At 38.9% G+C, this 27,080-nt stretch overlaps 1 protein-coding gene across 4 annotated transcripts in view; it reads left to right on the forward strand.

Annotated features, from left to right (window-relative positions):
* The window catches only part of PTPRM (protein tyrosine phosphatase receptor type M), a 486,857-nt gene extending 459,873 nt beyond the window's left edge, over nucleotides 1–26,984 (forward strand). For all 4 annotated transcript variants that reach the window (XM_050915684.1, XM_050915683.1, XM_050915685.1 and 1 more), the window contains 10 exons: nucleotides 5,160–5,276; nucleotides 9,966–10,120; nucleotides 10,419–10,554; nucleotides 11,140–11,289; nucleotides 11,757–11,930; nucleotides 14,260–14,391; nucleotides 17,510–17,635; nucleotides 19,447–19,610; nucleotides 21,721–21,856; nucleotides 26,210–26,984. In XM_050915684.1, the coding sequence (XP_050771641.1) occupies nucleotides 5,160–5,276; nucleotides 9,966–10,120; nucleotides 10,419–10,554; nucleotides 11,140–11,289; nucleotides 11,757–11,930; nucleotides 14,260–14,391; nucleotides 17,510–17,635; nucleotides 19,447–19,610; nucleotides 21,721–21,856; nucleotides 26,210–26,263 (1,344 nt within the window). In that variant the 3' untranslated portion in view covers nucleotides 26,264–26,984. The remainder of the gene's footprint in view (nucleotides 1–5,159; nucleotides 5,277–9,965; nucleotides 10,121–10,418; nucleotides 10,555–11,139; nucleotides 11,290–11,756; nucleotides 11,931–14,259; nucleotides 14,392–17,509; nucleotides 17,636–19,446; nucleotides 19,611–21,720; nucleotides 21,857–26,209) is intronic.
* The last annotated feature ends 96 nt before the right edge of the window (nucleotides 26,985–27,080 follow it).

The raw sequence follows: 27,080 nt of genomic DNA on the forward strand, positions 1-27,080 counted from the left end.
GCTGCCTTTATACAGACCCATTCATCTGATGGTGCCAAACAGTATCTTAAATGTTGTATTTCTCAATACTTTTCCATACCTCTTTTAGAAAACTGTAAAATGAGGTATAAATCAGTTAACTGACTTGATCAAAAGCAAACAAAGAAAATGAAAAAAAGAAAGACTGGGTTTTATCTTCTGTCAAGGGTTGTTTTATAACTTATAAAATGTTCTTAAATCACAATACATTTTTTGTTTGAAAAGTATTTAAATAAAAATACCTTCAATTATTGGATGTCCTTTTACTTCAAGTCAGCCAAATAAAAGTATATGATGTTATCCTAGCTACATCTGTAAAATCTGTTAAAAATTTTCACCAGTGAGCTTGATTGGCTATTTCATTTTATATCCTAGAGGTTTCACTTCAAAATTTATGTCTGAATTATCATCATTACTTAGTTCAGGATTAATTTTAAATTAGAATATATCATACTGCTCTTCACTAATGACAATCCGTGCAGTGCATAGCCAGTTATATCACCTTTTTGCTAAGAATATTTCAGAATCAAAGGAAATTGGAAACTTTGAATAATCAGTGTTACTTAAACTGTTCTGTACGAACTACAAAGTATATTTCACAGCCAGCTCACATATTAATTCTGTAATATTCCTCCTATTCCAAACCTCTAAGTAAATGAATTACTGTCCTGGCTTTCATACTGCCTTTAGCTAGATGTGTCACATTGCCAAATGGCTAAATATACAGCTTCGGAAGTCACAATTTGTGTTCATTAGCTATCCACTGCCTACATTGTTTGTTACATTTAGAAGTAGCAACAACTTTCCACCTTCATTTTTAGTTTTTAGTTTCTCACATTAGACTATTTTGCTGGGGGATGGAGCTAGGGGGTGGAAGTAGATAATCATCTCCAAATTTCTAAAATTATTAGTAAAATAAACATGTTTGGAACAATTGGACAGTGTACCTTGGGATGAATAGATTAAACCAGAGCATTTTCATTATGTGTCTGGCAATCACCCTTTTATCTCATCTTGTGGTGAACATCTGTATTTTTTGGCACGTTGTTAGGATATAAATGTGGGGTATATCTGAACAAACTCTCAATTATACTCCTGCTCAGATGAGATTTCAAAATTATGTTTTCTACTTTGTGGATGATATTTACTGTTATGGTAGCAACTGTGTGAAAAAAAATCTAATGCATTTAATATTCAGTTCTGGATTCGTGTATCAATTATTTAGCTAAACCTTCTGTTAGTAGGGTTTTTTGTAAAATATGTACCAAATGTTTATAAAAAGGGAAAGAGATTCATCAAGTTACAGTAGCTAAAGCTGTGCTAAAAAGAAAAAATGAGCAAACATATGTTACCAGCAGTGTTTCTCATATTTGATGAGTAAAACCATATTCTATTTTGTTGCAATTGTCTTTCCTTGTACAAATAAAGGCCCTGATCCAATAAACATTTATAAGTGTGATTTTGATTGACACTATTTAATCTATTTCTGTCTTTAAGACACCTTTGCATTTATTTGAGAGGTCCTGGAGGAGATGGGAGACTGGTCTTTAAGCATTTACTTAACTTTTGGCTCAGTAGGAGTCCACAGAGTTGCCATGTCTAGAGCTCAGCATGTGCAGCAGCATTGCAGAACAAGAGCCAAAAGTAGGAAAAAAGCCTGAATTAAAAAAAAAAAAAAAAAAAAGTTCATTCTCCCCCCCTCTCCCCCCCCAGTGAGTGAATCATTTAGTGTTGGTCTGTGGCTCTGACTGCAGCTCTGGCACCGTTCCCACAGCTGTTACAGCCCCTATTCCACTTGGGAGAGTTTTCAGGAAATTGTGTTGTCATGGATCCTTCTGCTCAGCTCCAATCTGCTCCGTGCCCAAAATCCCCTGTGCAGCAGAGTAAAATCCCTGGCGGGCCCAAGCTGCATAAGGCACGGAAGGCTATAACTTCTGTGCAACATCCCCCAATGCTTCCCTAATTATTCCACTGGATCATCTTAAATAAGGTTTAAAAAAAGAGTGGAAGCAAATCCAACAGTTGAGGCATAAGAAGATGGGGACTGTGCTTTTCTAAATTGGTCTTTCTGCATGTCCCTAGTTCTTAGTCATAATCCAGACTGTCTAGACTTACCAAGTTAGAAACAGGCATGTTTTCCTTCAAGGCTGAGCAATTTAATTCAGCCAGGGTTGGGGTTTTTTTCCCGATTGTTTATTTTACTAAACTAGAGCTGTTTTGAGGATGGCAGGCGCCCATCAGAAAGAAACAAGGCTAAAGTTAGCAACAAAGAGACATGCTGATCAGTAGTGCTGTGACTAGGATCACCGCTGCAGCTGCTCCTTGTCTATGTGCGTTGGCTGTCTTCGTGTGGTTCAGGTTCCACCTGTGGAAAGGATAAGCGAACAGGCAGGAAAAGGGAATCGGCTCCAGAGATGGGGTTGTCAGTGGGCTGCTCCAGTCCGGAGGCAGCGCGAATTGCCTTATTCTGCATGGAGAGTCAAAAAATCATCTTAGCCATAGGTAGGAAAACCCTATTTCAGAGAGTTCCCGGCAATGACTATACAAGGGTCAGTTTGCTGGCCTAAGGGATTTGAACAATGTGAATTTTCCGGATTATTTTAACAACACAGACAAAACAATGAGCATTCAATGTTTTTCACTTAGCTTCTATCAGAGGATTTTTGGAAATACATCCAAACAAGATAAGATCTGAATGAATATCAAGTAGATACAACAATAGATAGCAGCAGCAACTACTAAACTGCTTGCAGCAACGTTTAATGCTTTTGAAATGGTGGTTCATTCCTTACAGCTGATAGATACACTTTAGAGATGAATACGCGTTTGCCAGAGATCCCGCCATTTAGGCACCCTGGGACTGGCCCTCAGCTTGGGCCTTGGCTGATGGAAACCTTCTGATCCACACTGACACCCTGTCATGTTGCTGGCTGGTGAGCATGGTGGGGGGAGCAGTCTTGCTACCCTTGCCCCTGGTACAGGAGTGCTGAGCACTGCAAGGGCTGTTCAGTGTCCCAGCTCCAAGCCTCTCGCTATGGAAGGGAACTGTATAACCTGGTGTTTGCCAGTTGTCCTGAAACCATGCTTAATACCAGATGAAATGTGAAGAATATAAAGAATTTTTCTTGGCCAATACTAACGTGGTTACTACGTCTGACGACAAGCATAGAGAAATAAATAAAAACCTGCTTATAGCTACCTGAACTTCAGCTCTGCTCTAGGAGCTTTCCGTCAGCTGTGTAAGCAGGAATAAGCTGTTAGGGTGCTTGTATCATTTTGTGGCTGGGAGCCAGGGCTTATGACCACGCTACTCTTTTTCTCTGAAGAGGATTCTGATGTGGGGCTGTGTTTTTCCAGCCCTTCAACTCAGTTCTATTCAGATTTAAATTTGAAAAGGAGTGCTAAAAAGTCAGGAAAAGGGTCAGAACTCCTGACCCTACCCGGACAAACTTTTTATTTTATCAGCCCATGTTACTGCTTTGATGTGGCAAGACCTCTCTTCTGTCCAGACAGTAAAGAGGGGTTGTATGTGATTATCGGCTATATCACTTGAAACAAATTCTGAGGAAAGTATCTTCTTCTGCGTGACAGGACAAGGTTTGACTCTCTGCGTAATCCTTTATATACTGAACCTGGAGTTTGTATAAATAAATCATTTGAATCATGCATTACAGTTTTCACTGTATGCTTATACACACATTCATCAGTTTTACCTTTTGCTCAAGACTAGACATGATAGTAATCCAAATATTTTGGCATGAAAATGGGTTTGAGAAATACTCTACCAGTTGTGAATTTTTTTTTTTATTTTTCTATCAGTTTTCCATTGAATATTTGAAGTGTTTGGGTTTTTTACCCAACCCATTTAAGTGTATATTTAAGTAAACCAGTAGTTTTACATGTATTAAAAGATCCATTTTAAATATTCCCTTCGGTGAGAGAAAGAGAGAAACTATTCCATGCAGCAGATGTATAACAGATGCTACTCCTAGCACGTACTGCACTACTGGACAACGGCCAGATGCAGTGGTGATAGCATAGCTATTACCGTGATAGAGCAGAATAAAAGAGAGATATATAAGTAAGTAATGTGTTAGCTTCCCCACCCACCGCCTTGTGCACACAAATGGGGAGAAGGAGAAAATTCTTAAGTCTGTCAGCTATTTACATTATCATATACAGTCCCCCCAACCACCCACTTTAAAAAAATAGCAGTATAATAGTGCACATTTGAATACATTAAATACTGTGAAGTCTGTCCCATCTAGACCACACCAGGGCTCAGAAAATCTGAAATACAGTTCACAAAACCCACCTTCTTTCCGTCTCCATATCCCAGGATGAATTTGTCAAGAACGCACAGCTCCAGAAGCCTACTGATATCAGTGTGGGGGAAAGGGGAATTCATCTTACCTAACCTTAGCCATCAAGAAGCCAAACACCTAGGCGACGGCAGTCGTCTGGACTCTTTTCATAGTTAACAAAAATAAAGGCACCTCTAGAAGGCATTTGTCCTACTCAGCTTAGGTTGAGCTAAGTGAGATGAATCCCACCCGTAGTGTTTGGGGTCATCTAGTGAATTGGTGTTAAAGCCCAGGCATAAAACTCATCTCTTGACTTCAAGTGTTGAGTTTTGCCATTTGACGTCTCATCAGTTCCTTTGGAAAGTTAATCTGAGAAAAGAGATACTTTTCTAACAGTAGAGAAGATCCTTCCTGTCTGGAAAATACATTTTCCTTTTAGGAGGTAGGGAGGTATTTTTGAGACAAATCACCAGCTAGAGGTTGGAGGAGAAACCTTCTGGTGGTGGTTGTCCCTCTGGGCACACCCTGTGTTGGAAAGCACAGGAAATGAACAGTTACTGTAACTGAGTTGTGCAGGGTATAAATATCCCTTGTGCTCCCTACAAATTTGCCTTACTTCACTAACGACAACACAAATCTCACCTGCAACTCTGAAAGCTGTCTTAAAAAAAGAAGATGCAATGTCCCTTAAACATTAATCATTTCCACGTGCAGAAAATGTGACTGTTTTGCGCGTGATTGCATTTTAAAACAGAAATCATTGCACAGAATACAGAATGGATTCAGTATGAACCTTCTAAAATAAATGAACCTTAATTTCTTTTGTATTTTTTAAAGGTCAAATGCTGCAAATACTGGCCAGATGACACAGAGATATATAAAGACATTAAAGTTACCCTAATAGAAACAGAGCTCCTGGCTGAATATGTGATTCGAACATTTGCAGTAGAAAAGGTAAGTTTCCAAATTCGGTTTTCTTAAATACAATGCTATCTGCTTAAGTAACTTATATATAGATTCAACATGGGAAAGTTAAATCTTTTGACTGACATCCTGGTTTTGTAGCTATTTTTTGGGTAAACAACTACCGCCCTCTTATGGTAAGCTGTGTTTTCCTTTAAATGCAGCAACTTTTCTGTGCTCTCCATCACTGTTGGCCCCTGCCTGAGTTAGAAAAAGTGATGTTCCTTGCCTAGGAGAAATCGAAGCCTCCCTCCCAGCAATCAATTGAAAAACACATGCTGTTTTCCCATCTTACGTTCCCCACAATCATTTTCTGTCTGTACCAGAGGCTGCATGCACCATTATTCAGAAGTTCATGGTGGAGAATACTGTTATCTGTTGGGCCGGTGTGTTCCTGGTCTGCAGAGACATAGTTGTAACAAACTAATTTTCTTCTCAAGGCAATTTCACTTTTCATGTGGAATCCGTCTTTGTATGGGGAGTTCCAATCAGCGTGTTGTATTACTGTTTGTTAGAATAATGCCCTGAATTTGTTTGATGCTTACTAGATCTTGTAGCTCTCCCAAACAGCTTACAATATACGGACAATGTACAATTAACAAATAAGTTACTTACTGAAAGTGAGAACAAGCAGGGTCAGTCAGTGCTGAAGTGTGTCATGCATTTTGTGTCAATTCAGGGGTTTTATTCAGAATTCATTAAAGGACAGAAAGTGTTTTAATTGTATGTATCAAGACTGATTTGAGTTGCAGAACAACAAGGAAAGGGCCTCTTTGGAAGACTTGATATTCCTAATGGTGCACTGAGGTAACGTTCTCTCAGTAACACCATGAGTAGATTTGCAACTAATTAGCTTAGAAAACTCCTTTTGATTTAGTTGCAGTACCTGTGATATACTGGTTCTCTCTAATGATGAAATAGTATTCAATTACGGTTTTGAAGAACATAATCTTTAGCATCAAAGAATCCTGCACCCAGGTAGATGAAACTGCCAAAAAGACGACCCAACAGGGCCTCTGTACATACATCCACAGTAACAAAGGAATTAGGTTTTTTCCTGTTTTATTCTTCAATCTAACACTTAAATATGCATCAATACAGCAACCTGAGGGTAATGATAATAGAATTATGCGGTTTGAATGAACTGAAATATTGTATCATGTTTACCACTATACATATTGTACATCGAATTCACTCAAGCCTGTTGTTTCCTTGCATTTAGATATTTTTAATAAACAGATGAGAAACGGTGGCTACACTTTGAAGTAGATGAAGCACTGGTTGATTTCTATTCTGCAAATTTTAAGCCCATGCTTTGATGTTAGCTTTTCACTTCTTAACTGGGACTGGAAAAAAAGACCTAGAGGATTTTACAGTTGAACATAACCAAACTGTCTTGAATAAGTGCATTAGAACAGAGAGAGATAAAAGGCACTAAACATTTTATTTCTTAAAAAAAATCTCCATCTGAAAAGATTTCATTTAGACACTGCTTTTTAATAGTTGGTAGTTTTTCAGTAAGCCTCTAAAAGCAGTGTCAGTATAGTTTGAGTAAAGTACATTTGTTTTTACCCTATTTTCCATACTTTTTAACTCTTCCAATGGTACTGGAAGGTCAAGTCTGTACATCTCTTCCACCATAATTCTCTCAAGTTTATGTTTCTGATCTACTGATCAGAATCTACTGATACTTTTCAGCCTCTCTAAGACAAGCTGCATGATGAGCCAGAGTGCACCCTAACCAAATCTGCAGACAATACTAAGCAAAGGATAGTGTTGAAATGCTGAACGTTGGAGCCTCAGTTCCAAAGGACTTGGAAGATTTGGCCAACAGAAACTTTAGTAATTCAGCAAGGAAAAATGCGAAGTTCTGCGCCTTAGGTGGACTAACCCCATGTGTCAGTACAGGCTGTGACATCCTGGGACAACATCTGATATCCAAGATGATTAAGGATGTAGGACATAGGAGCTGCAAGGGGAGGTTAAGAGAACTGGCCTTGTTCGGTGTGGTAGAGATGAGGAGGAGGGTAAGGAAGATCTAATTGCAGCCTGCAACTACTTCAAAGATGTTTAGAAAATCAGGGAAACCAAATTCTCCTTATTCTTCTCAATGGTAGTGAATGGCAAAACAAGGGGTAATGGCCAAGAAGTTGCAGCATGGAAGGCTTGCACTGGAAAAACTCCTTCAGGAGGAAGGTAGTGCAGTGCTGGAGCAGGTTACCTAGAAAAAAGTTGTGGAATCTCCACTCTTGGAGGTCATCAGGGCTCAGCTAGACAGATGTAGTGTTGGCCATAGACCCACTCTTGAGTGGGAGGTTGGACTGGAGATCTCCAGAGGTCCCTTCTGACCATCTTTTCTATTTGTGGATGAACATCTCATACCTGCTCCTAAAATACAATTCAGAAGTTGATTTGTTTGGAGATAAATTGATCACTTATTTTTATTTTTTTAAATGGCTATTTGGTAATTATTGAGGAGTAGGGGGATAATGCTAAGAAAATTGAACCCAAAATTGCACTCTGATTCTGAAGACCGCTTCCTAGATACACTTTACATTGTGTGCACAAGCAGTTCCTTTGGAGCAGTTCCTTTACAGCACAACAGTTAACTCAGATGAACTACTCCGATAGTAACTTACAGCAGCACCATAAGTATCTGTAGCGTTTTTTAACATCCTAGGGTTTGTTAGCAATGTACACCATTTTCTGTTTGTTTCAGCTGAAAGAAAATGTAAAAAATACAGTCTTTCCAAGCTGAGCATATGCTTTTATGATTCATGCAGTTGTGTTGCTATTTTGGGTTTAGAAACCAGCAGGGAAGCTACAGACATGAAAATCATTCTTTTGTAGGTATAATAAGCAAACTCATTATAAAAGTACCCTATATGCAAAACCTTTTCTAAGTAGCTGAGTGTTGCCAACGATAGACAAAAATGCAGTCAGCGTGACAGATAGCATTTTCAAAACTAATACACAAGATACACAGGACATATCCTGATCTGCGCAACAGCTGGGCACATTATTTTGGAGGAGCAGTTTACTTTTTGTAAATTGCTTGAAAATCAAGGCTGCGTACAGCATGAAGAATTCATGTGGGGTACTCGTTTCAGTCCTCTGTATAGTCATGGCATTGCTTTTTTGTATAGGGTCTTTGTTTCTTGGGGGATTGTGGGCAGTTGTTACGAGCAATATAAAAGTGTTTGGGACATGGATACCCCACCTACACGCAGCTATTTACGGAGTTGGAGGCCTTGCTTACAGTAGCAAAAAGATGTGTTAACTAACACACTCTAAAATCCCCAGAGTACAGAGACCGAATTGTATTTGAATGTGTTTGCTAGACTGTCTTAAAATGCAAATTACTTTGTCTGTTCCTGGGTTTCAATAAGTTTTAAAATCGGTTTTTAGGATATAAGGTCATTTCGGTTGCAAGGGTGTGATCTCCTCAGTCTACACCAGTGCCGCTTATGCTCTTCATCTTCTCCCTTGCCTGCCTTTTTGTGTCGCAGTTTCCGAGGGAGATGAGTGTGGGTAGTCACGCCTCTGAGCCGATGCCCAGTCTCCACAAACCCCAGCCTGAGCTGTCAGAGCATCAGGACTCCCAAGATACACCAAGCCCACTCCGGTCATGTAGCACTGGCATGGCCAAAATTTTTCAACCATTGAAAATCTCAGACTCTTTTAGCTTGCATACTAGCAATAAATTAGGAAGTTTATATTACTTCATTATGCAAAGAGAATTAGACCTTTTATATGCAAACCAGCTCAAGACAGGAAATACATCTTTAAGAAGAAAAACTGTAAACCACCAGTTATTAATATCACTGACATTTAGTCCAGCCTAGACATGATATGTCATAATTTTGCTGTTTGCTTATGAAATATGTATGATGGCCTCTGGTCTGTGGATTTCTAATGAGAGTAAAATACTGGCAGCTGCATTTTTAGAGGGGGAAGGGGAAATACAAGCACTAAGAAAATCAAACTTAGCATACACACCTCTAATATCCAGACTGCTCCAGAAAGTCACATGGGAAATTACTTACACGATCGGCTTCTCATTCATACCTGTCTCGCCATATCCGTGTCCTTGTAGACTGTGGCAAATCACTTGAAGGGTGAGCATGTGGAGGGCTACAAACACAGCCTCTATGATTGGAGGTGCAAAAAGGTTTCTTACTATTCAGCTGTTTCTTTCAGACCAATGAAGGAGACAAATGATAAGGAAAATTATGCTGAAGCTGTAGTTCCCTGAAGTCAGCAGCAAAACTCCTGTGGAGAGCAGTGGGGAAAAAAAAGTCATCTGTGCTATGTGTTCATGGCCTTACTGCTAACCTGTTCTGTGATCATGGCACGCATCTTACGGCCACAGTTTTCAAAGCAACCTTGTGCTTAAATATAGAGATGAGCGTCTATCTTGTTGCTGAAAGTTTCTAACCAATCTAGTGCTAAATTACTCAACTTTGTTGTAAGGCTTTGAAACCAGTTGATATGTAACCTTTGAACTTGCTGTCCTGCTATGAGAAAGCTCTCCAACAGTCTGTACAGATTGTATTGGTAGGGGGTGGATGCTTTTCAGCAAGGCTCAGGCTTTTGAAGTTACATTCTTACGATGTCTCTCGTCCAATTTCTTTCACATTGCAGCTTGTTTTTCTTTTTCAACCCTTGTCTTTTCAACAGAGAGGTGCTCATGAGATTCGAGAAATTCGGCAGTTTCACTTCACTGGCTGGCCAGACCACGGTGTACCGTACCACGCGACAGGCCTGCTGGGATTTGTACGGCAGGTCAAATCCAAGAGCCCACCAAACGCTGGCCCTCTGGTTGTTCACTGCAGGTAGGTAGAACAGAAATCCCTCCGTTGTGTTGTCCACTAAACTCAGGACCTACTTTTGCTTCTCCTGTACTGTGTAATCCCCACACAGGCTGCTGAAGCCACTGGAGCTACCCACAATATCTTAATACCTAAAATATAAACAAGAATGGCAAAACTGAGTCTGAAAACCTGCAAGTGCCTGAATGCATGGCTGAATTTCAGTAATCATCCCACTGATCAAGTACCTGCGAGATGAACCCTTACACTTTACATTTTCCAATACACTGTTGAACATAACTGTGCTCTTCTTTTACTTTAGTGCTGGTGCTGGCAGAACTGGATGCTTCATTGTTATTGACATCATGCTGGATATGGCAGAAAGAGAAGGTGTTGTAGACATATACAATTGTGTGAGAGAGCTTCGATCTCGGAGAGTTAACATGGTGCAGACTGAGGTATTGTTAATCTACTGGAATACTGCCTTATGCTTTGCAAGAAAAAATATTCTTCCAGCCCATAAAAATAGAGCCCCTTTGTGGTTGACACCATTCAGAAGGTAGTTTATTCAATCATATGCAGAAAATAATCCACACACAAACCTGAAGAACTGCTGCCCAAACAAGTGCACAGTTATGCTGCACTTAAGGTTCACAATGGTTTTTAAAAAAAAGGAAAATCATGAGTGTTTCCTCTCCGGAAAGGATTCATTCTGGAGTACATCTTGTTGAGGCTCAGTTACACGATAGCACCTACAGAACTGTGCAGAGGAATAAGGAAACCAGAAACATTCTGTGTTTTATTATGGAGTGTTACTGCACTTCTGTTTGTATTTGTGACTAGTTTGAGTCAATCCTTCTATATTAATTTCTAAATGAGTGGGATAAAGTTTTATGAACTGCTGTTGTTCCTTCTGGTCTTGCTTCAGTGCTGGTAAAGTCAGAGAGAATTAGTGGCAGCCATATTAGTTGTTATTTTTTATTTACCAAAATACTAATAGCGTATGCTCTCTATGTCAGTAATTATTTTAATTGCTTTACCAGGAACAGTATGTATTCATCCATGATGCTATCCTGGAAGCTTGTCTTTGTGGGGACACATCTATTCCAGCTTCTCAAGTTAGGTCTGTTTACTATGAAATGAATAAACTGGATCCTCAAACTAACTCCAGTCAGATCAAAGAGGAATTTAGGGTAAGTTGTGGCTAGCATTACCTAGAAGCTATACAGTTCAGCTATACTAAAGACTTCTGCTTAAGTGCTTGCTTATAGCCATGTGAGTTTTGGACAGGCCTCAGAGGAGAAGACTGCAAAAAAGGGAAAATAACATGTCACTAATGGCTATTGAATTATGCTAAATCATAAAAGAATGCAATTGGGTAGTAGTAAACTCTTTTTACTCAAGGGAAGTATGTCGATTCCTTCCACTGTCTTTTCTCCAGAAGGCAGGTTACTCTGCAGCTGTCTTTGAGGTTATTTTTCAGATCTGTATGCTCCCAGGATTTTTTGCTTCCAAACCCTGCTGACTGTGATATGTTTTCATTTCTCTGCATATTGATTCCCACTGAAACTGAAAGCTGAGCTGATCTATTCTTAAATAGTATGGGATGCTTTCACTGCTGTGTTAATTTTTCTGTTGTATTGTTTACTCTTTTTGAAAGACTTTAAATATGGTGACTCCAACACTGCGTGTAGAAGACTGCAGCATAGCACTTTTACCACGAAATCATGAAAAGAATCGCTGTATGGATGTTCTGCCTCCAGACAGATGCCTGCCTTTCCTCATAACGATAGATGGGGAGAGCAGTAACTACATTAATGCTGCACTGATGGATGTAAGTCTCCACTACATCATTAATAATAAAAAGGGAATAAGCAGCCCTCCAAACTGAGCAATGCCAGGAAGTGGAGTCAGCATAAGAAGATTGAAATCCTTCTAGCTTGTTTTCCAAAAACATGGCACAAAATCTTTAAACTCCCAAGTACATTTAGGATCCCACATATGTTATGTCACAGCCAAGGTTCCAAAACCATGCCCAGAGAGCAAGTCAGGGAGTTTTGATAAATTAAATGTGTCTGGATTTTTCCCTAGTGCTTGAATTTTTAACCATCTGGCCTAGGAAAAAAAGTTACCTGTTAAGACACCAAGGCAGTTAAATAGGATAATAAGGTTTGCAGCAATATTTCAGTTCCCTTTGTTTCTAATTTAAACAGTAATTATCAAAAAAAATAATTGTCTGTCAGCACAAGATAGTACACAAGCCATTACTTCAGTCTTTCCATTTATTTCTGTTTGAATGAATGGTTCCTCTTCATGTGTGTGTGGATTTTTTTTTTCCTAATGCATCTATGGTAATTCTAATCCTGCTAATAGAATATCAGTAAAAAGACACTTAAACTGCCTTTACAGTCTGTGGATATTTATAGCCTATCTTTGACAATTTAGAGCTATAGTAATTACGGTTGTCAAACACATAAACAACAAGAAAACAGAGGTTAGTAAAGAATGAACACATTGTAAATGGCCTTTTTGAAAAGTGAAGCTAGAGTAATAACAGTTTATAGCAGTTTTTGCATTTCTTTCCTTCCAAGTTCTCAAAGCATTTTCCTAAAATAAGCCTAAGTTCAAAACACTCCTGTGAACAGATAAGTGTATTATCTTTATGTTTATCTATGTAGAGAAACTGAGAACAAAAGTTTAAGTGACTTCTCTAGGTTCTCACAGTAGGTCAATGACATTTCATATTAGAGCGGAGCTTCCTTGATCTGCAATTTACAACCTTGCCATTACATTGTCTTCTTTCCTGGAGAGTTCAGTACTGGTTTGTTCTGCAAATTAAGTACTGCTCAGAAAGAGCAGTGCCTCAGTATTTGCTTTGAAAATGCTTCCCTTCTTCACTGTTGAAACAATGAGCTGGATCCAAAAGTGCGTCTGGGCAAAAGGCGCCCTAGTCAGGCTCCTGCAATATCCCTGCACTGATGGACAAGAGCACACGTTTGTCCCTCTCCCTAAACACTCAGTCTCCGGCAGGCAAGATGGTGAATTTCACCCTCTCCACTTGCATCAGTTGAGATGCAGTCAGGTCACCTCATGTAAGCCTTTAGAGCTCACTTCAAGCAAAAGGGGTAGCAAGCAGAATTTTCATTATTCAGTATCTGAATGAGTTTGAGAATGGTTTTCCCTAAAAAACTGCTGGGGCTTCTAAGTGAGGGAGTAAGGGAAGGCCCTTCAAGCATCTCTCATCTGCATGCAACTTCCAGCAAGACAGGGCCAGTAGGACAGAAGGCAGCTGACTGATGTACCAGCAGCATCGATGCCTGCTAGTTGCAGTTTACTGAAAACCAAAACAAAGAACTGAAGTCTTGTGTGTCTTCATCTGTACCCCAAAACACATTGGATTCATTTTCTGTGGTCTCTTCAGTGGCTGTCTCTGAAAGAAAGATGCAAATAGCTGATCAGATTGTATCTCTGTCATGGTACAGATACTTCAGTTCAAGGCCTGTAGAGGCTTCCCTGCCCTCCTTAGTGAAGGCAACGGTATAACCCCTCCCAACAATTGCCCCAGTATGGCCATGCTGGCCTTCAACACTCAGGAGGACGTAAGTGAAAATGCTAGTATGAGATCCACAATGGAACAGTCCCACCAAACAGCTCAGTCAACAACATACTCTGGTGCTAAAAAAGACAAAGAGCACTGAAATTTATCCCCTGGGTATCCTTGCTGCTGTCAGATAGACCAGAATTTCAACAATATTTCTGAAAAATAACAGATACTTCCTTTCACGGGCATCATTCAAATTAAAACCTAAGTGCAGACAGCCAAGATTAATCTGTCCATTAACAGCTCAAAACAAAACAAAACAAAACTGTTGCTCAAAATTTGATGCATTGGAGGCAAAAACCTCTGATGATTTTACTCTATGCCCATGGCATAAAATACATTTCAGAAATATAACATCTGCAGAAGTTTTATTCTGCTCAAATACAGTTTATTAACTTTGAAGCATATAAGAACTCAGGAAAGAGCTGAAAACAATGTATTAATTATATAGAAAATAGAAATAATGCTTTCATTCCCAAAGTTTTGGGGCTGTGACTGGCATTCTGCTAAATGGATTTTTATCTCTTACTGTTCTTCTCACCATCTTGTTATTTCTTTGCAGAGCTACAAGCAACCATCAGCTTTTATAGTTACGCAGCATCCCTTACCAAATACTGTCAAAGATTTCTGGAGACTGGTCCTAGATTATCACTGCACTTCAATAGTTATGCTGAACGACGTGGATCCTGCACAAGTAAGTCCAGAAAACTGCTCCATTCAAAAGAGGAGTGCTAGTGCCTCAGCATTTCAGAACAGCTTTCGGACGTAATTAGTTTTATAAAACAACATTAAATACTAACACACTAAAAAATTGATTTGTAGCTTGCGGATACACATAGGGAAAGAGGAATAAATCAGACCATCAGCAGCTTCTCCACCAAAATGTTAATGCACACACACATCAGTGCATGCGCCCGTAATTTATTCTGATAAGAGAACATGCTTTGGGAAGAGCTGCTAAAAACCAAAAATGATGGTTGTGGAATTCTGACTCAAGCCTGAAACATACTAATAATAGCCAAAAGTCATAAACAGAAGCCAAGAGCTATTCATTAGCCTGCCTGAAACAGGTCAATGACCTTGGTCTGCTTACCAGGGGATAGGTGTTCCCAGTGTGAAAATCTGTGTTATGTTTGGCACAAAATGACCTTGTTAGCAAGGAGATAGGAACTAAACAAGATTGGAGACTAAGCATCCTTCGGAAGAGAAAACAGGGCAACAAAACGTATGGGGGAATGTAATTACCTTACAAAAGAGTTGTGCATGCTGTACATGTTCTTTAGAAAATTGGAAAACCGTACCTACTGGTTTGGCAATTTAATCACTAGCATTAATCACTAAGCATCCTAGAGCCTGACTCACAACTGCACAATTCCAGGTTCTTACACAGATATAATTTCCTTGGTTCCAACAAACTGCACCAGCCGTCTGCTGGAATAATGTGGTGGTCATCTGGATTCTTAATATGTAAATATTTGGTAATTATTGATTAAGAGCAATTGTTATTTTTTATAGCAGACTGCATGTCATTTTTATTCTTGATATGATCAAGAATCTTTTTAGCTTTGTTGAGTATTGCACGGTTAGAAAAATGTTTCTTCTTACTTCTTTTTAACAAGAAGAATTTGTTTTTAAAACATACTAATCTTCCGTTTTGTGTTTCAAAGGAATGTGTAGGAATTCCACACACTATTTTAAAGACTGAATTTCTGATTCCAAGCCCTTAACTGTCTACAGGGAGAAAAATAGAAATGAGAGACAAAACTTTTATTCATGAGTCTAAGATTATTTTCTGAGTGAATAAGGAAAGACTCAAGGGAGTCAGACTGTTAGGGACTGCTGAACAGAGTTTTTTTAATTTGTGGGCTGTGTTTTGAATTTACAATAGTGCATGGCTATTTCAAGCATTTATTAGCCTCACAAGCTTTTAAAAGCTATTGGGATATGGAGTTAATGCACCTGCCTCTGCAGTATGTTAAACCTTTTCCCTCTAATGTGAGTAACAATCTTCTCATTAGGAATAAATCTCAAAACCCTCAGAGCAAACAGAAGTGGAGAGAGGGCAGAGCTTATTAAAAACACTCATTACATTCAGATTTATTAATAATTACTGTTATCATTATTATTTATGTATATATAGAGTGTTTACAGTTCTGTTTAGATATTACTATTTATATGGATTGTTATGCTCTTTTGGGAAATGAAATTCAACCCTTCACAGTGACTCTGACTTAAAGAGAGTCGCTAGCATCACAGGCATGCAAAATGCGCAGACCTAAATGCTTTTGGTTTCTTTAGAACGTGAAAATCTCGGCTTCCTAAAACAGCTCCAGCAAACAGCTCTGCTTATTATCATTTAAGCATTTTTCAAAGACCTGTTAGAACAGTATTCCTATGTATTTGAAAGATGTGTACTAAATTGTGCACGTTAAATGATCTGAGCACTGGCATTTGCATTAGTTGTATGCATTGTATTTTGCTATCCTGTGCACTAGCGTATTTCATAATAAAAATTTGTGTGAGATTTAGACAATATTTGGAAAGTAATCTGCTTAGCAGACTGAATCATGGCGGGGGGGGGGGGGGTTTAAAATAAATGAAAATATATTTTCCTTATCGAAATTTCTGGTTTTAACTTGTTAAAGTGAACTCCTGCAAATCAGACCCTGTTCTCTTTTTAATTGATGTAGTAAATGATTATGTTTTCCCAAAATGTAGTCATCTCTAAACGGCTTTGTTGAGGACTAAGTGTTGTAAGAAATGCAAAACAACATCTGGAGTAAATGTGATTTGTCAGCTCAGCTCTGGATCACCAACAGCAATGCAGCAGAATGAAGACCACAGCTGTTTTACTGAATGAAATAAAGTTCCAAATATGACATCAATGCTTCTGCAAGCAAACAAAATTTCATAAGTTCATACTTAATTTTGGTGAATGCTTGCAAAAGCTGCATGCTTGAACTGCTCTAAATATCCCTGGAAAAAAATCATTAGGGTTTTTATGGAAAAAAAAGGACAAGCAGAGTCTAGCTTCAAAAACCTCCTTGCAAAGTGTTGATTTAATCTTTAAAGTATTAACACAGATGATAATTGGTTCCTGGATTAAGCCATCGTGATATTATTAGACACTAAAACTGTGCAAGATAATGGTAATATTACTTTCTGATCTTTAGATACCTAGAAGTAATGTTTTCTGAGCACTAAAGAAACCATAATTACTATTTTCAGGTGGCATTCATAAGATGAAATTGAGCAGTTGTTGCTGAAAATTTAAAGCAATGCTGGTATTAGCCGATATCATCAGTCACGGGTGAAACAGATGTGAAAGTTAAGTCCTGAGGTTTGAGAATCGAGGCACCCTTCATAGTATAAAGCACACATGCTGATGTAGCTTGAATTATTACCGACTTTTCAGGACAATTGGAGATACCAGGCCTTTGGTCTTTAGGCTTCACGCTGTCTCTGCGATACGGTAATACTTGACAGCATCCGCCTGTCTTGTCATAATGTTTTGCAGAATTGACATTGAGTGTCAGAAATGTGTTACTCCAAATACCAGAGAATGGCGAGTACAGCAGCAAGCAATAGCGTGTTCGGTTAAGTGAAAACGCATTTGTTTAAACCTGTTCCGCACAAGTAAAAGCAGAGTGCTCGAAACTGGTGGAAGATGGTGCACTGTGTATTTTATAAAGATGTTATGTGAGAATTTCAGTAATAAATGTAGCACAAAGAAAAATCCAGAAAAGTATATTGAGGCAGCATGAAATTCAAAGTGATTAACTGTGTTCTTTTGTGTTTGTGGTCTTCTATAGCTGTGTCCTCAGTACTGGCCAGAAAATGGAGTACACCGACATGGTCCTATTCAGGTGGAGTTTGTATCAGCTGATTTAGAAGAAGACATAATCAGCCGGATATTCCGAATTTATAATGCAGCCAGGGTAAGGATGTTATTTGCAAAACAATTCTGTCTCAGTAGATGAGTTGACTCCACTCAAATTACAGAAAATGAAAGTTAAACTCACATAAAACCATTCTCATTTTTCAGCTTATTTACTTGAAAGCAATGGTGCAATACTGAGTCACACCATAATCAATGAGAAAAAAGCCTTCTATGTGTAATTAAAGTAAAAAATATTTTAATGCGTATCTCAAGTGTGTTAAATGCAAATGAAATAAATGCAGTATTCAGATTGTGTGGTAGCCAAGAAATGCCGAAATCAGTGCTGTTTTCAACAGTTTGAAATTAGCCATCTTGCATATTTGTATCCTGTGTCATGCAAAGAAAGCTGTGCACCAATACTAGGCATGTTTTTCAATACCAGTCTCAGGCTTTTAGTGAAGATCCTGTCCCACTAATCACACTTCATAATATATGTAAGCACTTCAGAGGGACAAGTACGTTCTCATATCCAGCTTTTATGCTCCCATAAAGTTGACAGAAGACTAAATGAGGCATGTCTTTCAAGCTGAGTGGAAAAAAGATTCCACCACAGACCAGGCATCTCTTCCCATCCAGATGGAGGGAGCCTTTGCAACGGACTGGTGTCGATCACTGGAGAACCATAGCTAGGAATAAGCAGCACTCCCTGCTGAAAAAAGTTGGGAACTGCCCTGAGATCCAATAGCTCTCAGGACAGTGAAAGGCTCCAAAAGCACACCCAAAAACATGCTACTATCCGAACAGGGAATCAGACTGTAAGCTTCAGGATATTTCTTTAATACTATGAAGGCCTTGCATTCACAGTAAATGTGGCAACATAAAAACACAGTCTCCAGCAGCGTTAATGTGAGCTTTAGCAGACGCTCGGTCTGGCTGATGTGCTTTGGGAAGAGGGGCCGTCAGCTGAAAGAAACTGGCCAGGAAATTAGTAGATTCCAAATTTTGACATAAAGCAGACAAAACCCATTGAAGAACATAATCTAATGCTGCATCCACTTTGGTTTATTCCCTTATCTTGTTAATCTTACATCCTCTCTATTACCTCTTACTCTAGAGAAAAAAATTGTAATGGCAACATTTCTGTGTGTTGCTCATTTTAAAAGTGGCACTAAAATGCCCTCACTTTGCACAGAAGTGAAAGCGGCAAATCCTAGACTACAAAAACAGTTTTCATGTGTGTGTTTATTATGCCTTTTTCAAAGGACTGTAATTTTCTGCCACTAACACTTGTTCTATGCTCCTTTTTTATTTTAAATCACCACAAAGCAACTGTTCAGTAACGTTTCACCAGAGAGGTTCTGACTGCTGCAGTAGCACACAATAAAATAAAATGTAGTTAGATTTTTTATAAGCCAGAAACATCTGAGGGTTTCGTTTGGTTTTTTAAATGTTTCCTGCTTCAAAATATCTTGAGAGGTTTTGACCTTTCTTGTAAAAAAATACAGAAGCACGCAAACATTCTTCAAAATGCTGGAACATATTAAAAAAAAGGTATATAATTGAAGTTGTGTTGCAGCTCCCTCTTTGCTACCAAGTTCCTGCTATGATATTAATTAATTATTTGCTTGATCCTGCAGCTATACCATTGCTCTATTCTAGTCTATTTGTATAGCACTCTCTTTAAAACCTCTTGTTCTAATAACTCTGTTGGAAATTAAAAGTCATAACTCCTCAAGGGCAGTTGAAATTACATTGGTAGTTTGTCAGCGGTGATCTGCTTGAACAACATTCCTCACTGACGCAAATATCTAAATTATGTACCAAATAAAATGCTGTTATTTTTCCTGCTTGTTGTCTGAATCTCTACAGCCCCAAGACGGCTATCGGATGGTGCAGCAGTTCCAGTTCCTGGGATGGCCCATGTACAGAGACACTCCAGTTTCTAAACGCTCCTTCTTGAAGCTCATCCGCCAAGTGGAGAAGTGGCAGGAAGAATATAACAGGGGAGAGGGACGCACAGTTGTACATTGCTTGTAAGTACTGGAAACAGAAGAGAGAAAGTAAGGAAATACTGTTACAGAATTTGTGCCAGGTTTTAAAAGATTTGTGAAGAGTATCTATCTAGTCTGGAACTGGATAAATAATACAACTGCTCATTTAAAAGCTTTGAATACAAGAGGAATTGTGTGATTTTTGGTGTAGATTCATGAGTTTCCCTCTCTGTCCCTTGGTAGACGGGTGTCCCTGTGTCCCCTGGGAAAAGATGATGGGTACAAGTTAACTGTATTTTATATAAAGATGTCCAGTGACTTTTGCAAACGGAAAAGGTGCATATTTATTCACAGTAAATCAAAATTGTACCTTCAGAACAACGTACCTTTTATTTCTACAGATAAGGACTGTAGAAATAAGTGGTATTGGAGGCGTGATTCCTCTTCCAGACATAAAGCGCAGAAGTAAAAATGGTGTGATAGACCAGTTACGATGATCCTGTAATTGCCTTACCTTTCTCTAATAATGGTATATCTTTTTGTCCTCCTGTGACCTTTGTGCTCCACTGGTGCAGGCTCTCATCCACTCTGCCACCATCCTTCTTTTGATATGGCTTAATACTTGTACATGCTGTTTGCCCTCAGCAGTAGCCGATCTTTTGAGACCGAGTCTTCAGTGCTTGAAGTTGTACCCCTCTTCCTCTAAACATCTGTTTAAAGATGCTGCCATGATGGAGAAGGGACATGCTAACGGGAAAAGCACATGCTAACGCACTTTCAAAAGTTGGGACCCAATGTTAGAACCATGGAGGAAAATCTAAGAGTGTATTAATAATTCCCACTATCACTGACCTTGAACAAGTCATTGCTCTTCAGTTTCCCCATCTGTAGAATGGGGATAATAATACTTTCATCAAAGGAGCATTGTGCAGTGTGATTAATTAATGTTTTGAGATCTTTAGCTGAAAAGACCCTTTTGAAGTGCAAATTACTGTTATCTCTGAGGTGGCTGATGATATTAAATAGTTGTACAACATCACACATGCGTCACTGCCAGGCAGTAAAGAAAGAAAAAGCTCTAATATAATCCTTTTAAATGACTTTATTTTAATTAAAATTCTCAAAGAGTCCCACAATATCAGGCAATGTTTTGGCAGCAGAGAGCATTCTTTTCGTACTGCCTGGATGTGACAGATGTGCGACATTGTATCTTCCTTTGAAAATCAACCATTTGCGAAGCTGGTTTGAAAGACCTGCTACCTAACTAGTCTGCACTCTGGTAATTATTAAGGTTTATTATTTTCGGTGAAGCACAGCCTAAAGATTCTGATTAGAATAGCTGTAGAAATAATAGGGTTTCCAGAAAGAAAGAGATTCTCTTAAAGATTAAAAATAACCGGGGATAAAGTATTATTAAATACTGTATTTGAACATGCATATGAACATTTCTGCCTGGCTTCTTTGTTAGCAAGTCATTTAGGGTTCTCATCCTCTGCTACTGTGGGTGGAGGGGGAATACATACACTTTTAGAAGTAGTCATTGCCAGGCAGCCGGCCCCTCTGCCTGCTGCCAGGGGGTGAGCACATCAGCCAGGGGAATATCGCACCACCACCTAGTGCCATGCTAAAGGTGGAGCCACCAGAAGGGCTCCTACAAATGAGACTTTTGGCGCTTTTGCTGTTCCTCCGAAACGCCTTTGGGTCCAGGAGGAAAGCACCACGATTTGGAATAAAAGAACTCAAAGATCCACTTTCTCTATAACATTTCCAGGCCTGATGCTCATTGCAACCTTGTGCATTTACAGTGCAAAGAGGTGTTGAACTGAATCTAGAAGTATCTTGTCCTTATTTTAGCAGTCCTCTTTGTGCTGTCGCAAGTGTTCACTGAAGGGTGGTGCAAAACTCAGCCATTCAATTCCTTCCAGGCTTTCAGCCTGCTGAATTCTGAATCATAGCTTTCTTTGGGATCTTTCAGCCCATTAATTCCAATTAAAAATCATGTTCTGCCTAGAGTTCAGCAGCCTTCGGGGACAGGAATGTTCTGGGGTTTCTCCCTACTGGAACTCATGCCTTCTGTAGCCATCGCTGGTGCTGTATGCACTTGTAACATAGAGTCAATTGTAACTGAGCCATTTTATCACTTTTATTATAGGAATGGAGGTGGCCGCAGTGGGACGTTTTGTGCAATCAGTATTGTTTGTGAAATGCTTCGACATCAGAGGGCTGTTGACGTATTCCATGCTGTGAAGACACTGAGGAATAATAAGCCTAACATGGTGGACCTTCTGGTACGAGCTTTTTAACTGCACCACTAAATAGAAAATGTTCCTTTTTCTCAGAAGACTCAGTAAGATTTCCAGGATTTGCAGTGGGAGTTGTTCACAAAGCAAGCAAGTCATTTTCAAAGGGGATAATGAAGTCACTTCACTTGTAAGAGTATTTTTACACTGCTTTCTTCCCAAGGAGACTTTGTCTCTGTTCATTTGAATTTTTTAAGAGTTTTAAACTTTCAGCCGAACATCCTTATTAATTTTCTTTTCTAGCAGGCTGAGCCAAGTGGAGAGCAGCCTTTGCATGGTAGAAATAATAGTTATGTAAAATGAAATGCCAGATTTTCAAATTATATATTTTATAAATAGCTTAATCGCCTAATATTTATCAAAGCCATGAATTTCAGTTTGACATCCAGAATATTGCGTTTAATTATGGTTGCTCTATCTCACAGAAAGATTAAAGAAGTTCAGAAACAAGGGGCCATGTGCAATTATTTTCCTAGAGAGTGTTTTATGAGCTTTTTTTTTAAATGGAGAATTGCTGAAGTGCCAGCTGCTATGCCAGAAGAGCTGCAGAACAGCTTAAACCAGCAGGTTCTTACACTCCAGTGTGTAGTTCTGTACTTGGAGATGGGTGTAGCGTGATACCCTGTTCTGAAGCCTGGGCTATAAAAGACACTGTTTTACAACATCCTGCTGTAGAGGTGGCTGCTTAAGAGGCCGCTGTATTCGATTTAGCATCACACGCAGGAGGAAGCAGCATCTGGGCAGCTTCAGGGATGCTAAACCAATCTGAGCTACTTTTGCAAGCTCTGGTTAAAAAAGTTTGGGTCATATTTCAACATCTTTTCTACAGAGTGCCCAGGGTGAGGCAGGAGGCATCTCGCAGAGCTGGTCCAGCTCTGGTAATTTTAGGAGATGCCCCTCTCTCAGATGAGCTACTGAGATCTGGTGTGAAACACACTGGAGAATGGGCAGAAAGCAGGAATTGGGAAGAGTGAGGCTTTCAGGTTCACGTGTAGATGGGTAGGGTTATCCACTTCCCCACCACATGTATCACTGGGCCTCATCTGTCCCATAGAAGAACGGCTCCCACCACATCCTCCATCGCAGCGCTCTCATCTAGCTTGCCTGCGAAGTCCCAGACCCTGCCCTAGGCCCTGCTCTGGCCAGGCTCATGGAAAAAAGCCAGATGTTGCCAGCTGTGCAAAGCAAGGAGGGAGTTTACAAGCAGCACCACAGGGCCATGAGCCAGCAACGTGGAACTGTGAATCTTGTATCAGTGAGAAACTATCAAGCTTTCACGGTGGTGGGAGGGAGCAGCTTAGTTGGCTCCTCTTCCTCTAGTTTATATTCTCAGGAGGAGAATCATCATGCTGAGAACCATACATTTTTATTTCCTAGATATTAAGAAAAATGTCCTACTTCTTCATTCATATAGTATATTTTGGATAGAGACTTGGCAGACCTGCTGTTCTGCATTCTCCCAGAGCTTAAGCCCACAGAACTCACTGATCTCTTATTCATTTATTTTATAGAAATAAAAAGAAAATTACTAGTGTGAAGATGTACAGTTGAAGAAAATGCTCTCTATAAATTCCCATTTGTGACAGTTCTCCAGGTATAGATTTGTCAGGCAGCTGTCTCCATTTTTCAGCAGAGAATTTTTTTAATCAGAAGCTATATGTATTATTTTAGAATATAAAAATAGCTTTTAGTAAATTGAGGATGGTATTGAGAATGTCTGGATGGCATTGAGAGGCCTTGTAAGGCCTTTTCGTTAGGAGATTTCAAAGCACTTGTGAAGGAGATCAGTATTGTTTTCCTTATTTTACAGACAGAGGAACGAAGGCAGGGGATGATCAGGATTTTTCCCATTATCACATAATTCACTGACAAAGCAGAGTTAGAACCATACCTCTTCAGTCTTGGTCTGCTGCTTCGTAGAAACAAATATTTGAATTAGCAAGGTTTCAATTGCCATGCAGATTGTTTCATTGTAAAAGGGATTTGGGACCCTTGAGTTCTTTTCCTGATCCTGTTCCTGACTTTATCCTTTATGACCTTTCTTATATTAATGTGTCTTTGCCTCAGTTTCCATATCTGAAAAATGAGAACAGTAATATTCATCTACCTTTGTAAAATTCTCTGGTAAAAGATGAAATGCTCAGAATTATAACAGTATTTCACAAAAATAGTTTCAAGACTGCTTTATCAATACCTGTTATGCACTTTCTGACTAGAGGAAGGGCAATCTTTACGGTCCATACTTAGAGATTCATCTCTTAATTTCATTGAAACCTTTGGTTTTCCTGCAAGTGTAAAAATCTGAATGCCACATCCACACAATATGGAAATCTATTAAATTCTTCAGCCATCATACAAAGGTAACACGTGGTATTACAAAATGTCTATTACAGAATGCCCAAAGCATTTTGTGATACGTTTTATTGGACCTACCAATAGGTAAGTCCTAGAAAAAAAAATATAAATATACCTCTCTGAAGCTAGCTAACGTAAAGGGTCTTTTAATATCCACCATCAAGTGAATAATAAAAATGTACAAAGGACACACATGAGTGAACACAGTGGGAAATAATATATGTCTGATCTTTAAGACAGGTATTCGGTTGACTAAAAATGACAGTTATTCTGCTGGATCAGTAAATCAGCATAAAATGAGCATGGAAAAATGGAAATGGATGAGTGGCTGATGTCTTGTTTTGATCTGTTATGTAGTTATAGAATAATTTTCATTTATTTAGAAACATATATGCAGTAAAAGCAGAAAAGGAATAATTTACATAATACTCCTTTCTTTCCTTTCTTCTTTCTTATTCTTTTCTCGTTCTGAAGAAGACACAAGCAGTTTATGGAACCCTGCAGGATCTTAAAACCTCACATACAACTCATTCATAACTTAGGTGATATGTGCACCTAAGATTTGTTTTCTTTTGAAGTGACAGCTCTCAACAAAAGAACTTAGAAATTGTCCGTGCTTGTTAATGGCTTTTTGATTGTTGTAATATTATTTGGTCTCTTACATGTTAAGGTGGACTCTCTTCTCAGCTAAAATGTGACCCAAAATCAAGGCCAAGAGAGTTAATCCTTTAAAATGTTTACTTCAATGAAAAGGAGAATATATCTGAAGTGTAATTGTAATCTTCCTGCTTGTGATGTTGGGAAGGTGAAGGCTGAGCGCTGTCAGCTAGTTAAGCCTGTTGTTGTTCCTATATGGTAGTACATGCTTAGTTATCTTCTATTAATTGATTAAAGTGCATAAGAGAAAGAGGCATTTCAGTGGCAGAAATAGTCACAAAACTGGCAGGTATTTCCAAACTGCATTTTTAGAAGCCAGAGCCCTTGGATTCAGGGAACCCGCACCTACTATTACTTTCAGCTTTTTTGTTTCATTTAAATGTTCGTAGTATTGCTAAATGCTGCGAGTAGCAAGAATGAAAACAGAAGGGGGATATGTGTGCACACACAAGACTGTGAAGCCGTCAGTGACTGCATCATTTAAAGTTGCAGAGTGGGCGAGGGTCAGTCAAAAGCATTGGCCTCTCTGTACCGCTGAAGATGTGAAGGGGGCGAAGTCGCGACCCTTCCTCTCTGAAGGATGCAGACTGGGTTTGCATGCCACAGGAATGGGATTTCCCTGGATCGGCCCCGTTTCCAAGCAGTTGCAAATAAAACCGGCAGGTCTGTGTTGGAAGCACAGGGTTGGCACCTGAAAACTTAGCCTGGGTAACAGAAGAGCTGTTAAGAGCCTAACTTACGCATCACCAGTAATTGCTAAAAATTAATTGGAATGAATCCAATTAATTTAGCTCAGGCCTGATCTCACAGGCCTGTTGTACTGGGAGAGGACAGTGTTTCGGCATGGGTTTGGGCTGCACGTAGAGGATGAACAGTAAGCAGCTCTTGCCCTGAAATGTAGCAAGTGTATGAATGACATTAAAATAAAAGTTACAATCTGGGAAGTATTAGACACTGGGTCTATTTTAAGATAAACATTTCCAGGGAGGAATTTCAATAACTCCAGTTCTGGTAAAGTGCTACATGAGCATTTTGACAGATGACAGAAGGGTTGTAAGCCAATTTACTTAGGTGTAGTCAATTTTTCTCATACAAGTGTATTAGAGCAGCTAAATATGCATCTAATATGAGCAGTACCATAAGTTACTGTGTGTAGTGTCTATTGTCCGGTTAATATAAAGATTTTCTTATCTGAATATAAATTGGATTTGCAAACTGGTTCCCATTGACAACAGCTGATAGTAAATAATTTTAACAGAAGAGAAATATTGATCCCCTAGATTAAGTTCCTTCAATAACTGACTTTGTGGTTTTCTTTCAATTTTTCAGGATCAATACAAATTCTGCTATGAAGTGGCTTTGGAATACTTGAATTCTGGCTGATTGCATAAACAGCACAAAGTTCCTCCTTTCACCATGACAAACAAAGCAAGTCGCTTCATGATATCTGTGTAAATGAGATGAAGACTTCTCAGTGTTATGCTTATACTGCTTTGTATAATTGGCTCTTTTTAAGAGCCCGAAAAGATGTTTATAAAACTGCTTGCACTGCCCATTTTCCACTATAATGCTGCTGCTTGACACCCATATGAACATACACCAAACCACATGGCAGTTGTTGAACACTGTATTCATACATAGCCATTGATGTGGTGAAGCAGCGTAGTCCTCTGGTAAATAAGAGAGCACAATTATATTCTTATGAAGGAATTTGTACTTTTCTGTTATATTTCGTTGCCTGTGATTCTCAGTTATTGTCACAGCCTAGTGTACATTTCTGTTCTGTGGGGAATGCTGTCTGGCATTTTGATAATATATGATTTTAGTTATATTTGTATTCTAACACGTGCATAATAAATTAATCATATGTAGCTTATCTGAACTAATGGAAAGACATGTACCAAATCATGTTAACTTTGTTGAGTTGTAATTTCTATCCACTTTGTACCATTTCAGAGAGAGAATCTTGATAGAAATACAGTTAGAAAATGCAAAATACAGGATGCTCAGATTAATATATCCAAAGCTTTTTCATTTGTTTATATTGTAAATATTTTTTGATTTCATCAAATTATTTATTCATTAAAATGAATTTTTTTGTGAAGCACAGTGAGTGACAATCATTTTTATTAAGCCCTGGAAATGCTTACTGTATGATAGTGTAAACATTTGTTTACCTTGTATGGATTCTCAGCTCAAT

Source organism: Gymnogyps californianus, chromosome 2, assembly GCF_018139145.2.
Source record: "Gymnogyps californianus isolate 813 chromosome 2, ASM1813914v2, whole genome shotgun sequence".
Taxonomy (NCBI): Eukaryota; Metazoa; Chordata; class Aves; order Accipitriformes; family Cathartidae; genus Gymnogyps; species Gymnogyps californianus.